Genomic DNA, 17,498 nt, shown 5'->3' on the forward strand with positions numbered 1-17,498 from the left:
ACCTTGCCGGCGCAGGGGGAGGGGGCGGCTCTGCCTCTCAGCAGGCCGCTGCTCCTCTGCCGGTGGGTCGCAGGCCCGCCTACCTTGCAGGAGTGATTGGAGGCTCTGTCCCGCCGCAGGCCACTGGGCCTTTTCTGTTGGTGGTCACAGTTCCCCTACCTGGCAGGCGCGGGGTGTGTGGGGCGGCTCTGCCCCTCAGCAGGCCGCTGGGCCTGCTCTGTGCGTGGTCACAGTTCCCTCTACTTTGCCGGCGCAGGGGGAGGGGGTGGCTCAGCCTCTCAGCAGGCCGCTGCTCCTCTTCTGCCGGTGGGTCGCAGGCCCGCCTACCTTGCAGGAGTGATTGGAAGCTCTGTCCCGCCGTGGGCCACTGGGCCTTTTCTGTCGGTGGTCACCGTTCCACCTACCTGGCAGGCGCGGGGGGTGGGGGGTGGCTCTGCCCCTCAGCAGGCCGCTGGGCCTGCTCTGTGCGTGGTCACAGTTCCCTCTACCTTGCCGGTGCAGGGGGAGGGGGCGGCTCTGCCTCTCAGCAGGCCGCTGCTCCTCTTCTGCCGGAGGGTCGCAGGCCCGCCTACCTTGCAGGAGTGATTGGAAGCTCTGTCCCGCCGTGGGCCACAGGGCCTTTTCTGTCCGTGGTCATAGTTCCACCTACCTGGCAGGCGCGGGGGGTGGGGGGCGGCTCTGCCCCTCAGCAGGCCACTGGGCCTGCTCTGTGCGTGGTCACAGTTCCCTCTACCTTGCCGGTGCAGGGGGAGGGGGCGGCTCTGCCTCTCAGCAGGTCCCTGCTCCTCTTCTGCCGGTGGGTCCGGAATTTGGCATTTTAAAACAAGGAGTTTTTCACAATAGTAGCAATCTTGTTACTCAGTGAAAATGTACTGATTTTTTTTTATTAGTTACAGTACCCCGAGTATTATCTCTTACAGTGTTAAAACACTTATGAAACAATAATATATTTGTGACTATAGGTGAATGTTTGGAAGGGTTAGATTAGGATTGCAATCTTGACTTAGGGAAATTTGCTGTATTAATTTATGAATTTTGATTTATTTGTTATGTGAGTAGTTTGAGAGCATTGTTTAATGTTCAGAGAAATGCTGAGCATTGAGGAAGTGCATGCATAAGTTATTACTTACAATGCATTACCAAAAAATGGTGGGAAAGGTAAGGGTTGAGAGTGCAGATTAGGGGGATACAGAGACCCTGGGGCAGCTGCCAGATGTGTGAGAGATCATGACAAAGAGAAGATTGGGAGAAATGTTTTGATATATGTTAGGAAAATAATTCATCATAGTCATTTTCATGAAGGGATGTTATATGATATTCTAATTGGTGTCAGTCAGGCTGGTTTCCAGGCTGTATGTCTTTAAATGTGATCCTGTGGTTTGAACCACTGACTGACTTAACACAAGCTCCAGAAGTAGATGTTCAAAGAAAATAGCTAGAGCTATTAAAATGAAGCAGCTTTCTCTGTAGTACTATCCAAATAGACCCAACGGCTTTCTTTCTGGAAACCTGCATTGTGAGTTGAGAAATGTTTCCCTCTGATCTACAACTGACCCCACAGAAGACAGACAGACAGACACACACACACACACACACACACCAAATCACACTGAGCAAAGGTTATTTTTTGGTTCCCTATCATATTTCTCTCTTGCTTTTGCATTCTTTTATATTCTTGTGGGGAGGGGAGTCCTGGGGATTGAACCCAGGGGCACTTGACCACTGAGTCACATTCCCAACCCTGTTTTGTATTTTATTTAGAGACAGGGTCCCACAGAGTTGCTTAGCGCCTTGCTTTTGCTGAGGCTGGCTTTGAACTCGCCATCCTCCTGCCTCAGCCCCCCAAGCTTCTGGGATTACAGGCGTGCGCTACTGTGCTCAGCTTCTTTTTCGATCTTACAGCAATACTTCTGAACCTCTGTTTCCTCTTACTAAAATAAGCAAGATTTACTGAGTGCCTACTCTGTGCCCTTGACTTTACTGGTTGCTTTTACATATATTCTTTGTAATATTAATCTTCATAACATGATGAAGCAGATTTTAGTCTTTTTCAGGTTTGGGGAATGAAAAATGGAGGCTGGAGACATTGCCACTCCTGCCTGAGAACTGTGGAGCCAGAGGTCAGAGGCGGGTCTCCCAAACAGGGAGCATCTGGTCTCCTGCCACATATTAAACAGCTTCCAGAACCCTTCACCTTTTTTATTTTGTGTGACCCACAGTTTGATCCTCCCAATTCTATGGATCTCTGGTTCTTAAAGATTCATGGCAAAATGAAAGCAAACCAACACAATATAAAACTCCAACCTTTGATTTAAGGTGATGGATTTCAGACAACCCCAAAGAGCCAATAGTTAGGACTGATTTCAACCAAGTTTGCGTTACTTAAAATTCCTAGCACACAGCCTCAATAGTCCAACCTTCCTCTTTTGAGATTATGGCTTTCTTCTCATATTTCTGGAAGTTAAATCAATATATTGATGTAAGAAGCTGTTTATAGATGTCTGCGTTTGAGAGAAGGTTAAGGAGACCCAGGGTGCTCTGAGTCATTACGGGTTTGGCTTCCTTGACATCACTCCTTACGCAGAGAGGATTAAAGTCATTTGTTCCAGGAGCCCCGAGGGGCCACCTGGAGAAGTTCCAACAGGCCTGCTTCTCCCTCCTTAGGAGGGTGAACGCCGACTTCTGAGCTCCCTTTGCCCAGGTCCTGCGTTATATGCAGCATAATCACTGCAGTCTCTTAAGCAGGAATGTTAAGCATGTGCTATCTTCAGACCACTCAAAATAACAAAATTAAAATGCAAAGAACAAATAAATTAGGGAAGGATTCTAAACACAAATTAATTATTTGCCTTAAGTAAAGGTTCACTGGCAACTTCATTGGTTTGGCAAGCTTCCCACAGTCATTTACAATGTAATTTGAGTAATAAGAAACCCTACGTATACAAAATATCCAGTAGCATGTGATTTAATAGCTTGTATTTCTATAGGGTTTTATCAGTGTTCTTCATCATGTATTTTGTCCTCTTGACTATTTTAAAAAGTGGGGCAAGTATTGTTATGCCCATGTTACAGATGCAAATGCTAAGGCAGAGAGCAAAGTCTGTGTGTTCAAGGTTACGTACCTGGGAAATGTCATAGGTTAGGCTAGCTGTCCATTCATTTGACCCCTTGTCAAAACACTTGTCCCTTCTAAGCAACTGTGTTTGGGGTTTATACTTTTTCTTGAAAGAACTCAGGTATTTATAAACTATATTAAAGCATGTTAAATCTGAAATGGAGGATCATGTATTAAAAATAATTTTGCTTTCAAAGAGAGTAGTTGGAGATCTGTAAGTTTCTAAAAGATCCCACCTGAGTCACCAGTGAAACTTTTTACATTTGTCGGGATTCTCCTGAGAAACACAGCCAATAGGATAAATGTATATGCATATCTACATCTGTATCTAATTATGTATGAAGAAATTTATTGCAAGGAACTAACTCATATGATGTGGGAGGCTGAGCAGTCCCATGATCTACTGTCTGCTCTCTGGAGACCAGGAGAGCCCCTGGCATAGTTTTAATGAAAGCCCACAGACCTGAGAACCAGGAACACCAAAGGTATGTTTCAATCTAAGGGCAGAACACAGTGTCCCAGCTCAAGTCATTAGGTAGAAAGCAGAAGCCTTTCTTTCTTTGGCTTTTTTGTTCTGTTCAGGTCCTCATCGGATTGGATGGTGCCCAGTCTTCACTGGGGAGGGCCATAAGCTTTGCCCAGCCACTGATTAAAATGCCAATATCTTCTAGAAGCATCCTCACAGACACACCGGAAATAACATTTAACCAGATACCTTAACTGGGTCCAAGGCCCAGTCAAATGGATACACAAAAGTGACCATCCCACTTTTTCAAAAACAGATGGTCAGGCCAGACCATAATTTCATTCAATGAGAATTTTCAGGTGTAGGTTTTGTTGTTGTTTTTTCAACCCAAACCGGAAAGAGTCACTCTGAGGACTGGGAAGGGAGTCACAGCTTTTCAAAGAGGATGCCTTCTGTGCTTAGAGCTATAAGTCATTTCCTTGCAGGCCAACTTAATAAATTTAATTTGTGTTCTTCCTCCCTAGCACAGCAGAAGAGAGAATGAGTCATACACCATTGAAGATAATCAAGAATAAATTCTGTTTCACCTTAGGACATGGTTCAGTCTTAATATTAAAAGTCAATGTGTTCCTTCCAGAGTAATGCTCTTCATACACAGCTCTCAAGTCTTCTGTGGGTCCTTGTTGACTCCTGATTGCAACATGCCCCTTAGCATGACATTTCTACCCTCCATGACCCTCCCCTGTTCTTACAACCTCTGTGAGCTCTTACTCTTCCTCCAAGAACCTGTACCCCACCGGTCCACATCACATGATCACAATTGCCAAAAAGCACTAGATTTCATTTAGGACTTCATCCATGTCCCTCAACTGTAATGCCCTTCTATTTTCCTTTCCTCAATCTCTATTTGCTAATTCTCACACTTTCTTTAAGGGTTAAGCTAAATAAAATTATGCATTGCTTAACAACAGGATGCATTCTGGGAAGTGCATCATTAGGTGATCTCATAGTTGTGCAAATGTCCTGGAGAACACACACACAAATTAAAATGGCTACAGTGTCACTAGGCAATATAATCTTAGGGGACCGTCCTCATATAGATGTAGTCTGTCACTGATGGAAATGTCCATGCGTGGTGTATGGCTATAATTTTTTCCACAAAGTCTCCATTCACTTGAACTAGAATCTTCCTCCTCTTTGCTCCACTGGTATTTTGTGTGCACCAGGTGTGTAACACGCATTGTGTCCTGAGTTACATATTTATTTTACATGTGTATTTTACTTATGTATTTTCGGTCCTTTGCTAGTCCATCTTTACTCATCTTTATACCCTCAAGGTGGTAAGGCCTGTGCCTGAGATATAATTGATAGGTGCCCAGTAAAATAACTTGTGAAATTGAATTAAATGATAGTTATTCTGTTTTGGACATGCATTTCAATAATATTATGAAGCTTTCCCTTGAAAATCTGACTTGGAATTTCTCTACTTTGTAGCCAACAAAAGGCTTTGTCTGAATAGGCAGGAGTGAGGTGTAGATTTTGGGGGTTTGGGGCGAATTAGCCGGGTCACTGAGGTTGACAAAGGAAGAGGTTGCAGGGGAGGCACAACCTTTGTTGGAACTATACACCAGCTGATACCAAGATATCCAGATATCCAAGTGTGCAGAGAGGTCAAACCAATGGTAGTAAAATTCTTTTTTTTTTAATTTTTATTGTTGGTTGTTCAAAACATTACATAGTTCTTGATATATCATATTTCACACTTTGATTCAAGTGGGTTATGAACTCCCATTTTTACCCCATATACAGATTGCAGAATCACATCAGTTACACTTACATTGATTTACATATTGCCATACTAGTGTCTGTTGTGTTCTGCTGCCTTTCCTATCCTCTACTATCCCCCCTTCCCTCCCCTCCCCACCCCTCTTCTCTCTCTATCCCCTCTACTGTCATTCATTTCTCCCCCTTGTATTATTTTTCCCTTTCCCCTCACTTCCTCTTGTATGAAATTTTGTATAACCCTGAGGGTCTCCTTCCATTTCCATGCAATTTCCCTTCTCTCTCCCTTTCCCTCCCACCTCTCATCCCAATTTAATGTTAATCTTCTTCTCATGCTCTTCGTCCCTACTCTGTTCTTAGTTACTCGCCTTATATCAAAGAAGACATTTGGCATTTGTTTTTTAGGGATTGGCTAGCTTCACTTAGCATAATCTGCTCTAATGCCATCCATTTCCCTGCAAATTCTATGATTTTGTCATTTTTTAATGCAGAGTAATACTCCATTGTGTATAAATGCCACATTTTTTTTATCCATTCGTCTATTGAAGGGCATCTAGGTTGGTTCCACAGTCTTGCTATTGTGAATTGTGCTGCTATGAACATCGATGTAGCAGTGTCCCTGTAGCATGCTCTTTTTAGGTCTTTAGGGAATAGACCGAGAAGGGGAATAGCTGGGTCAAATGGTGGTTCCATTCCCAGTTTTCCAAGAAATCTCCATACTGCTTTCCAAATTGGCTGCACCAATTTGCAGTCCCACCAGCAATGTACAAGTGTACCCTTGGTAGTAAAATTCTTAAAAAAAAAAAAATTCCTAGAATCTCTGTTTCCACCAAAATGGAGATTACAAAAGATAAGCAGAGCATAGACTCCCCAAGAAATGGATTCTGATCCAGCCTATGGTTCTCATTGACGAATGGACTAGAATGCGTGCACGTGCAGAAGCACACACACACACGCACACACACACAGATGCCTAAATCAAAGCCTGTTTAGAGTAGTATCCAGAGATAAGGGAATAAAACCAGAAGACTGTTGCATCACAAATCTCACAAAAATAAAGTATAGCAAGGATAAATAGTGGTCAACTCTATTTAATGCAACAGAAAACATGTAAATTGAGACAAATGATGGGATTACTAGATTTAAAAAACATACTGACTGCTGGTACCTTTGGCAAAGCCAGTTTGAGTACAGTTAGAAAGAGCTGGATGGGAGAGGATAGAAGTGTGAGTGGAGACGGGCTTTCTTACTGGGAAATGTCACAGATTTACACCAAGTTCATAATTAAATTCCAAGTAACTCATAACCTTATTTATTTTCCCACAAAGAAGCTAAAAGCTTTCATTTCTGATTGTGTGGAGGATGATATTCCTTCAAATCCGGACCTGATAAGAACTATATAGTCTTAACTTTTAAGTGCATTACACTATAAAGTATAGAATAAAGGGAAAGCTCCAGAGAGACCGAAAACAAAGTGAAAATTTGAACCCTGAGAAGGGCAGGGCCAACATACAGGTTCACAGTGAGGCTTTTCTAAATTCTACTAAACTTGAGTTCTTGCTATTTTGATGACTTCATGGGGTGGGGAAACCTAGGGATAAAGTCTAGATCCCACCCAAGATGAAAGTCTACTAGAACCGCTGTGTAACAAAACAGCCTGCGACTCAGTGGTCTCAGTCAACAATAGATTACTCTAAGGCTGACAAGGCTTCCCTGGGAAGCCCTCACATGGAGCATGTGGTGGGGTTGCAGCCAGATGGAGGTTGGGGCTGAAGTCATCTAAAGGCTTGGCCATCCGCCAGCAAGGGTTCACTCTTAGGACAGGACGTAGTGCTGGCTATTGGCTGGATATCAGCTGGGGATGTCAACCAAATCGTCTTCACGTTACCTCTCCAGGTATCTTGGTCATTTCACAGAATGGTAGTTGAATTCCGAGAGGGAGCATCCTAAGAGCCAGTTTTAGGAAACTCAGGCAGAAGCCTCGTGGCTTGTTGTTCTAGACACAGAAGTCACTTCTGCTGCATCTTATTGGCCAAACAAGTCATTAAGCCCAGCCCATGTTTAAAAGAACAGAACTAAATTCTACTTTTTAAATTTTTATTGATGCATATTTATTACACAGATTAATGGCTTCCACTGAGGCATGTTCACACATGCATATGACATAATTTGATCCATTTTAGTTCCCAAGACCTCACCTTGTAGATTGTACTTCCTGATGTGAGGAGCAGAGTGCAATTTTAAGTTCGAGAAGGACTCGATGGTGTTCATTTTTGGACAAGATCTGTTACACCTCCTGAATAAAATGAAATGGAAGACTCCACGCTCAGCATAATGGTGTGTGAGAAACAGACCTGTGTCCCAAAGGAACAGCAATGCACATTGCCTGTCTGGAACCCTCCCTCCACTGGGTGATGACAAAAAATCATCTGTCCTGAAATGTTTTGATCATAATTTTGATCATGGGAGAATTTATAGCCAGAATTCATACTTCCGATGTGGTATTTTTAAAAAAAACAAGTGTGGAGTCTGATTTATTGTGGTCCCAGGATCACATTCCGATGCATCCCAAAACACCAAAAACATGGCAGGTATAAATGCAAAACTTCTCTCAAAGAAAGTCGAGATAAGCCTTGAAAATTCTCACGAAGAAAGTTCCAAAGAACAGGGACCCATAGTTCAAAAATCACAAAACATACCACATCACCATGGGTAAAGACGGCGAACTGATAGATGGTAGAATCAGACCATTAGAGACTTCATGGTGGAATTATTAGATCCAGAGTATAAAATAAGCACATTTATGAGATTATAGGCCCAGGCCTATAATCCCAGTGACTTGGGAGGCTGAGACAGAAGGACTATAAATTTGAGGTCAACCTCAGCAACCTAGCAAGACCCTCAGCAACTTAGGGAGACCCTGTCTTAAAAAAATAAAAAGCATCGAGGATATAGCTCTGTGACAAAGCACCCCTGAGTTCAATCCCCAGTGACAAAATTTAATTAGTTAGACATTCATTTCTAGAAATGAAAAGTCAAATGCAATCATCTCTCCTTATCCTTGGGGAATTGGTTCCAGGACTCGACACCAACACTAAAATCTTCGAATGTTCAAATCCCTTGTATAAAATATGGTAGTTATTTGCATATAACCTACACAATTCTTCCCATGTACTTCAAATCATCTTTGGATTATTTACGACACCTTATACAATGTAAATGCTATATAAATAGCTGTTATACTGTATTGTTTAGAGAATAGCAACAAGAAAAAACCTGTATGTATTTATCACAGACATTTTTTTCAAATATTTTTCCATCAGCTGTTGGTTGAATCCATGGATGCAGAACCTGCAGATATGGAGAGATAACTATAATAGAAATTTAAAAATGCCAAATAGAAATGAAAAAAGAAATGGATTTACACTGAATTAGTCGTGACTGAATCCAAATTAGGTTAATAAAAGAGAAACCTATACTTCAACATATCTTGGTACTATTTCACAACACAAAAGACAGAGAGAAGATCCTAATGACAACCAAGAAAAAAAAAACTCATTTGTGAGGCAGTATCACGTGACAGTTTAGTGCGGTGGATAAGAGTGTAAGGGTGAAGGGTAGTTGGTAGGAATCTGAGCTCTGGAACATATTGGCTAGGTTTCAATACTGGTTCTATGAACTGCAAAATTGCAAGTACATTTTGGCAAGTTACCTCTCTATGACTCAGTATCCTCCTCTCTAAAGAATAATCAATAATATTTTCCATTCATTTTATTATCTGAAAAATGCACACACACTTTTGGGAAGAGACCTAACGTTAGTAAATCCTAGCCTTTGCTATTCAAGGAATGACAGCAACAAGCTGCAGAGGAGAGTGACCCTGGCTAGCAACCTGGAATTCTGAATTTATCTTTATCACTGTTCACTCTTTCTTCTTGCATTTTGGACTGCCCACCTGTTATCAATTTTCTTTTGCCAAGAGTACAAACTTTATAATTGCCTTTAGTGAGTGAGGGTTTATTTGCAGTTAACTCCTTAAATTTTCTTTCCTTGAAAGTTGCATGAAACCCCTAGGTTTAAACAGGTTAAAAAATCAGACTGTCTCAAACACTTCCCATGGGAGTTCACGCACACTGTTGGCAGAGGTATGAATTGGTAAAACCAGTTGAGAAAAGAGTAATACCCAGAAAATATAGATATGGAGAATATTTTATATGCATGCACCGAGAGACATGTATAAGAATATTCATAGGAGCATCATTCCTAATAGCAAAATATGGACAATAACCCAAATCTCCATTAACAGAAATATGGATAATTAAATTGTGCTAGTCATCTTAGCAGCAGTGCCTTGACTGAATCTCAAAATATAAAGATGAGTGAGGGAAAAATGGTTTCTATATTATTCCATTTCTAAAAAATGCAAAAATATACAAAGCTAAATAATATTTTCCATGGGATACATTTTTTGTGATAAAATGGTAAATAGAAGCAAAAGAATCATTAGCATGAAATTCAGACTGATGTTGATCTCTGAGATCAGGGATATGGAAATGATTATGACAGTACTAGTAATAATTTTTTTTCTCATGCCTGGGAGTAAGAACAGAGGTGACAATTTTATTCTTATTTACACATTTTTGTTTGTATCAAATATCTTGTAAATAAAAGATAAGTGGAAAATTCTAGTCAAAATGACTTCATAGAATCATAATTTCAAGAACATTAATTAATATCAAGATGTTAAGCACCTGTCCCATCAGGCGAATGGGGAATTCAGTCTTATGCATTACAAATGTCCCCCAATTTGAAAGTCATACAACAGTTGGATATTCCCTAACTTGCAGGTTATGCAAAACTTGAGGTCCTGCAAGAGTCAGTTCATCAGGGAGACCTCTGGTCATCAGCCACAGTTCCACACCCATCCACAGAGCCATGCTATAGGTTATCTTTATGTCCAGTACACCCCACTGTGTCTACCCCACAGTTGGGATGCAGAGGCTTAGGGGCTGGGGTCTGGAGGCTCCTGGGCTTGGAGTTCAGTCTCCTCAGCACATCATACAACTAACCTTTCACAGGCCTTTCTAGTTCCCTATGTGAATCAGCCTCTGTTTTCGGGTTGTGCTTCTTTCATCTCTCAGTGGATCTTTATGCCGGTGCTATACTTTAATTATTAGAGTGTCAAAATATATATCAACATTGTAATAAGCCCTTTGTCATTGTATTTCTCCTTGTGGCTTTTTTTAGCCCTAAGTAGCTGCCCCATCTATTGTGGAAGAAAAGACTTGAAATGAAGCTCTCTCATCTCCAGATGCCTTGGGATACCCCCACCTCCCCATTCTCCCCTGCTGGGTCTCTATTTTCAAACTCTTCTCCAAAAAGAAAAGTGAGCTGGGTAGCGGTGGTGCATGCCAGTAATCCCAGTGACTTGGGAGGCTGAGGCAGGAGGATCACAAGTGCAAAGCCAGCCTCAGCAACTTAGCAAGGCCCTAAGGAATTCAGAGAGATCCTGTCTCAACTGTCTCAAAATAAAATACAAAAAAGTGCTCAAGAGGTGGCATAGTGTTTAAGTTCCCCTGAATTCAACCCCTGGTACCAAAAAAGAAAAAGCAAAGAAAAGAAAACTGAATTCTTAACTGAATTCTTTAAAGAAAGCCATCATCTTTGCCAATCTCCTTTCCTAACCCATTTTTGGCCAGTATAACATCATCTCTACTTGAGAATAAATTGTAATGATGAAATCTACAACAGAGAATTGTTCATTTAACATAGTTACAGAATATAACTGGCACTTGCTTCTTAAGTCCCCATTGAAAAAGCACCCTTCCAGAATCATAATTCTGCCAAAGTTTGCACAACAGAACTCCTTTCTCCCAGTTGAGCAATTTGTAGGTTTGCTTGAAGAGATATTGAGTCCCTCAAACAAAAAGATCTGGAATCTCTTGGCTTTTACTTTCTTAAATAAAGATTGCTGGGTTTGTTTCCTTTCCCAGGGGTGACATTTTTTTTAACCAAATTAGAGGCTTCTCCTTGGTTGGAAAGAGGAAAAGTCTTGGGGAAAGGGAAAAATAATTCACTAAGCCTCTCCCCCCCCCCTCTCTTTTCCATATCAATGTTCTTATTCCTTAAAAAATTAAGAATTCATTTGAATTTTAAAATTAATTTAACTTAATTTATTTTATTTTATTTCAGCAACACACATTCACAGACAGTTCAACAGTTCTGAGAAGGGAAATCTAAAATCCCCACCTCACTCTCCCACACCCAACTTCTATTCAGAGATAATCTCTGTCCATTCTTCTTGTTGCTGTTTCTGGTATTTACCTCCTATCGCTAAATAACATACTGTACAAATGTTTATTATTTCCCTGCTTCAGCTGGGATGCTTTTTCTCTGATGAAAGATGGGAACTCAGGTTTCTTACACCCATCTCTCACACATGCACATCATCTCCCCTATTTCCTGAAAAAAATGATATCACAGTATTTCTGTATGTATATTACTCACTTTGTAAATATTATTCACAGCTGAGCCATGTAGTGTACTGTGGTTATTTTCCTTCTCTGATCAAGTTTCTTTTTCACTGCAATTGTGTACAATGAGTCAAAATGCATTTTGCTATCATATATACTTACTAATTAAAATAAATTAAGAAAAGAAAAGAAAAAAAGAAACATTGCTCACTACAAGATCACAAAAATTTACACTTACATCCCGTTGTAAGAATCTTGGATTGATTTTTCATCAATTTTGAATTGGTTTTTGTTTACGGTGTGAGGTGAGGGTTCAATAAATTCTTGAGCCTCTTCGTATGGACATCCAGTTGTTCCAGTGTTATTTGTATTTGAGATATATATATATTTATATATATATTTATATATAAATATATATATTTATATATATATATATAAATATATATATATAATATAATATATATATATATATATTTATATATATATATAAAATTCAGAATTAAGATAAAGTGAAAATATTTTCTTGCTAAAGAAAAAATAGAGAATTCATCATTTTATTAAGCTGTGTTAAAAAAAAAAAACTATTGAAGAAAGATCTTTAGGCAAAAAGATAAGATCCCAGATGAATCTCAGAGATGCAGAGTAGAACAAAAAATAATGAAACTTGCAAATAGATGAATAAATGAAATGAAATGTAATCATAATTAATGCAAGGATGATAAAAAATGTTGAGGTCTTTCATTCTGAAAAGGCCTCTATCTACTCTCTCATTTATTTGCTGGTGTCTTTCACATGAGGGCCTTTCCTCAAGTGTGCAGTGGTCACTGATGGCCGTTCATAATCAGGGGTGATGTCATAACAGGTTGATTTGATGCTCTTGTGAGTGAAAGGGATTCACTGCATTGTAGGCTCTGAAGTCAGGTAGAAAACAAAGCAGATGTCCAGCTTTGAGGCTAGAGGATTCCCAACCGCTGTCAGCCTTTTTTCTAGGATTGCGTAGTTTCCCTGTAGGCAGAAGCCCCAGGGTCCTGCCTTGACAGGCATCTGTCTGTCATCATTCTGGTCACCAAATAAGGGAAGGGCACTGGGTCCTCACTTTAGCATGAAAGCTGTCTTAGTCGCTCCAGAGTTTCAGAACATCACTTCCCTCCAGCCCTCCACTGTGTCAGGGATCAACTCCAAAGAAAAAAAATCTTTATTTTCTTGTGAGAATGAGGAGGAGCATATTCCTGGTGGGAGAGGGGAGCTCCTGTTCAGCCTTCCAAAAAGTGTCCCTGGAGGTTTGCAAGGGTCCAGTGGGTAGAGTACCTGGTCAGCCCTTCTGCAGGGAGGTTTTTAAACTCTCACTAGCTGTTTAAACTGAGGCACACTTCTCAAAGTCTCTGAGCTCCCATTTCTCCATCTGTGATATGAAAACTCCTCCAGAGTTGAGATGGGAGGGGAATGAATGTGAAGTGCCTGGCACAGTCTGCCTGGCACAGGGAAGGCACTCAGCTGTTGGCAGTGCAGAGTCCTTGGTAGTGGTTGTTGGTGGTGGTTGGCAGGATCCTTAGCCTGGTTTCTGTGGACAGAAAGGATCTCCTCCCACGTCAGGTGCTTTAGTTTCCACTCTCTGCTCATGTCCTGCTGAAGCATAAACAGGACTTCAGGGGTGCAACAGCCTTTGCACCTGGCTTTCCACTCCTCCCTTTCCCTGAGTGCTCAATCCAAACCCTTAGCATCACCTCCTTTACTTTGGCTCCCATCCCAGGGAACCCACAGCGGGAGCAGTGATTGCAGTGACATCAGTCCAATCCCAGGTCTCAAAGTAAAACAGATAGTGTCCATGACCCTGCCTTCTCCCCTGTTCCATGCCTAATTTCTCCACCCTCTACATAGTGCCCCGGCTCCCCCTCCTACTCCTCCTGTCCTTCCTAACCCCAGAGCAAGAAAGAGGCAAGGGAAACATTCCTTGTGCCTTCATTGTGCAAGAACCCTTCTCCCAGGGCAAAATGAAATTCCTCTTCCCCTCTCTGACCTCAATCCTTCCCCCTGCTTCTCTCTCACTGTCCTTGTTTAGGGCCTTGGTAATTGCTCTGTTACAGGGCATCCTTTCTCTTCACAATATCTTTGCCTGAATTCTTTTTTTCTCCCCCCTCTGGTACCCAGGATTGAACCCAGGGATGCTTAACCACTGACCCACATCCCCAGACCTTTTTCTATTTTATTTAGAGACAGGGTCTCGCTGAGTTGCTAAATGCCTTATTAAGTTACTGAGGCTGGCTTTGAACTCACAATCCTCCTGCCTCAGCCTGTGGAGCCACTGGGATTACAGGCATGCCCCACCATACCCAGCCTCTGCCTGAATTTTAGGATGCACTTCTTCTCTGGGGATGCACTTGTGATGTTCTGGGGCCTCTGGTATATTTGTAATGGGCTGTATCTCAAAGATTTATAGGGATGGGGAGCTGGATATGCTGGGGAAGTTAGAGATGTTTTAAAATTAAGAATGTAGAATGCCTGATGGGCCAGAGATCTGGATACAGAATCTGATGGAAAGCAGGCTCCACTGTGCTTGACATTTTCCCCCCAGTCTGAGATTTCAGCATTTAAGACTCTACTAGGGGGTTTCTCCTCCTACATCGTTTAGACTCAGACACTGAAACTACACCCAATGAAATGTCCTAAGTAGGTCTTATTAACAAAGGTCATGGTTAATAAGACATGGACATCACATTTGTCAAGAGTGACGTAATGACAGTGTCATCTGGATGCTGAGTGAATGAAGGTGGACACAATGGTACGTGAAGGAGCCTCATCTAAGGACCTTACACCCTCGTTTCCGTTTTCAGCCACGCACAAACAGGAGAGCTGCACTTTGTCGTTGCCCTCTGTAGGTGTTCTTTTCTGAACACAGCCCTTAATTTATCCTTGAAATTCTCCCCAGCAAAGTAATAGAGGAAAGGATTGAAGCAGGTGTTGGCTGCCGCCAAGGCCAATGTGATGACCACGGCTTTGTGCAGCCCGTCCCCGCACACCTTCTCATCCCAGGTGACCAGGTGGAGGGTCCTCAGCGAGTGATAAGGCAGGAAACACAGGAGGAAGATGATCAAGGTGATGATGATGGTGATCATAGCCTTCCTGTGAGAAGCCCGCAGACCCAATTCCGAGAGCTTCACCTTAGACAGGACTCGGATGATCAGCAGATAAGAGATGGTGAGTGTGAAGAACGGCAGCAGGAAGCCCACCACCAAGGCAACGTAGTTCATGATCAGCAGATTGTTAATTTTTTTTGGATCCAGATCCAAGCATGATATGAGCTCGCCCTTTGGCTCGGAGCCTCTCTTCAGCAGCATTCCTGAGGCAATCATGATAAAGAGCCATATGATCCCACAGAGGATCCAAGCCGTCCTGAAGCTGGCGACATGGAGAAGCCGGAAGGGGTGAACGGTGGCCAGGAAACGCACAACACTGAGCACAGTCAGGAAATAAATGCTGGTGTACATGTTGACGTATAAGGAGTATGACATGATTCTGCAGGTCAGGTCCCCAAATATCCAGTTGGAGCCTCTGAAATAGTAGTCAGCCCTGAAGGGCAGAGTACTTGTGAACAGGAGATCGGAAATGGCCAGGTTGAGCATGAAGACATTCACAGATGAGGATTTCTTATAAGTCTGCAGGAAAACATATATGGACAAGCCATTTCCCAAGGATCCCCAGACAAATATGATTAGGTAGGTGATGGGGTAAAATTGTCTCTTGAAGGTTTCAGTCGTGCAGTTCCCCATGTCCTGGGTTTCATTTGATGCCATTTCTGATGTGGAGCTGGACAGAAGCCAGGTCATGAGTTTTCTCTCCCAGCTGTGTTAAAAAGGAACAGACACAAAAAGTTACTTTAGGCATTTTCTTTTTCCTTCTTGCTCATCGATTACATCTTTCTGGGTTGTAATGAAACAGAGAGAAATAGTAGATTTTTCTTGAAACTCATATTGAAAAATATTGGTATGTCTTTACAATAGGCTGTATTATATGTCATGATAAGTTTCCTAATGTATAATATAGAGAATAACCATTATTTGGCTGGAGCCTCCAACTTGGGGAACTTTTGGCCTCGTGCTCATGTTGGTATGAATGCCTTCCTGCGATACTGCAGCCTGAATCCCCTGGACAGCAGATTCCTCATCAGAACTCATGGGAGGCAAAGGGAAATGGCATGGCATTTCTCATGTGCTTAAAAGACCTTCCAGACTAGAATTCTCTATCAAGCAAAAATATCCCTCAGGCATAAAGGGGAGATAAAGACTTCTCAGATGGCGAGAAAACTAAGGGATTTGTTTGTTTATTTGTTTGCTTTTTAACCATCAGAATTACACTAAAAGAAAGGGTAAAGTTAGCCCTTTAAACAGGAGAGAATTAAAAAGAAAAAGACAACTTAGAGCAATCAGAAAAAGTAGACTTCCCTTCTCTTGATGGGTCCAAATTATATTAGATGTTCGAAACAAACAAACAGACAAAAAAACTATTAATACACTCTGATGTGGTTGTATATGGATGTAGAGGAAGTATTTAAGATAACTATATTATCCATGAGGAAGACTAAAGAGACACAAAGGAAGGTCAAATTTCCTCACTTCATTTGAATGGATAAAATGATGGCAGGGAAAAGATGACACAAACAGAAAACAGAAAAAAAATGGCAAATTTATCCCCAATACCCAATAATTACATTAAATATAAATGGTCTAAGTATACCAATTAAAAGAGAGATTGGCTGAGTGGATTATTAAAAAAAATGACCCAACTATCTACTGTCTACAAGAAATTCACTTCAAATAGTGGTATTGGCAGGTTGAAAGGAACAGGAAAGGAAAATACATGTCATTCAAATCAAGGAAAGTTAGGAATGGCTCTATTGGTGTAAGATATAGTGAACTACAGAGCAAAGCAAGTTATCAGAGACAAAGAGGAGCATTATGTAAAGACAAGAGCATTGTCCACGAAGAAGACTCACAAGTTCCAAAAGGATATTAATCAAACAAGAATTGCAAGATATTGGAGCAAAGCTGGCAGAACTGAAAGGAGAATTGAACAAATCCACAATTACAGTTGGTGACCTCAAGGCCCTCACTGAACAATGGATAGAGAAAACAGGAAAAACTCAGCAAGGATACAGAAAACACCCCTAACCAACAGAATCTATTTGACACTTAGAGAACACGTCATCCAACAAGAGCAGGGTGCACATTCTCTTCAAGTGACCACGGAACATATACCAAGATAAGCCACATCTAGGGATACAAAGCAAATCTCAACAGGTTTAAAGAAATTGAAATCAGCACCCCCCCCCCCGTGCCTGCAAGGTAGGCGGACTTGCAACCCACCGACAGAACAGGCCCAGCGACCTGTCAGGGTGGTAGACACATCGCCCCGTTTGGGGGAGGGGCAGATCCGCCACCCGCGCCTGCAAGGTAGACAGACCTGCAACCGACAGACAGAACAGGCCCAGCAGCCCGCGGAGGGGCAGAGCCGCCGCCCGCGCCTGCAAGGTAGGCGGACCTGCTACCGACTAGCAGATCAGGCCCAGCGGCCCGCCAGCATGGTAGGCACATTGCCCCAATTGGAGGAGGGGCAGAGCCGCTGCGTGCACCTGCGAGGGAGACTTTGCAACTATACGAGAGCAATA

At 42.0% G+C, this 17,498-nt stretch overlaps 1 protein-coding gene across 3 annotated transcripts in view; it reads right to left on the bottom strand.

Annotated features, from left to right (window-relative positions):
- Window positions 1–12,281: 12,281 nt before the first annotated feature.
- The window catches only part of Cysltr2 (cysteinyl leukotriene receptor 2), a 68,699-nt gene continuing 63,482 nt past the window's right edge, over window positions 12,282–17,498 (bottom strand). Inside the window, exons 2-3 of one of the 3 annotated variants that reach the window (XM_058582569.1) lie at window positions 14,854–15,676; window positions 12,282–13,459 (exon numbers count right to left, since the gene is read on the bottom strand). In XM_058582569.1, coding sequence (XP_058438552.1) covers window positions 13,172–13,459; window positions 14,854–15,676 — 1,111 coding nt within the window. In that variant the 3' untranslated portion in view covers window positions 12,282–13,171. Of the gene's footprint in view, window positions 15,677–17,498 lie in introns of all 3 variants that reach the window. The other 2 variants (XM_046454005.2, XM_058582570.1) reach the window with 2 other exon arrangements.

Source organism: Marmota monax, unplaced genomic scaffold, assembly GCF_021218885.2.
Source record: "Marmota monax isolate L192 unplaced genomic scaffold, Marmota_monax_Labrador192_F-V1.1 WCK01_AAM20220418_F8-fsc00011, whole genome shotgun sequence".
NCBI classification, from domain to species: domain Eukaryota; kingdom Metazoa; phylum Chordata; class Mammalia; order Rodentia; family Sciuridae; genus Marmota; species Marmota monax.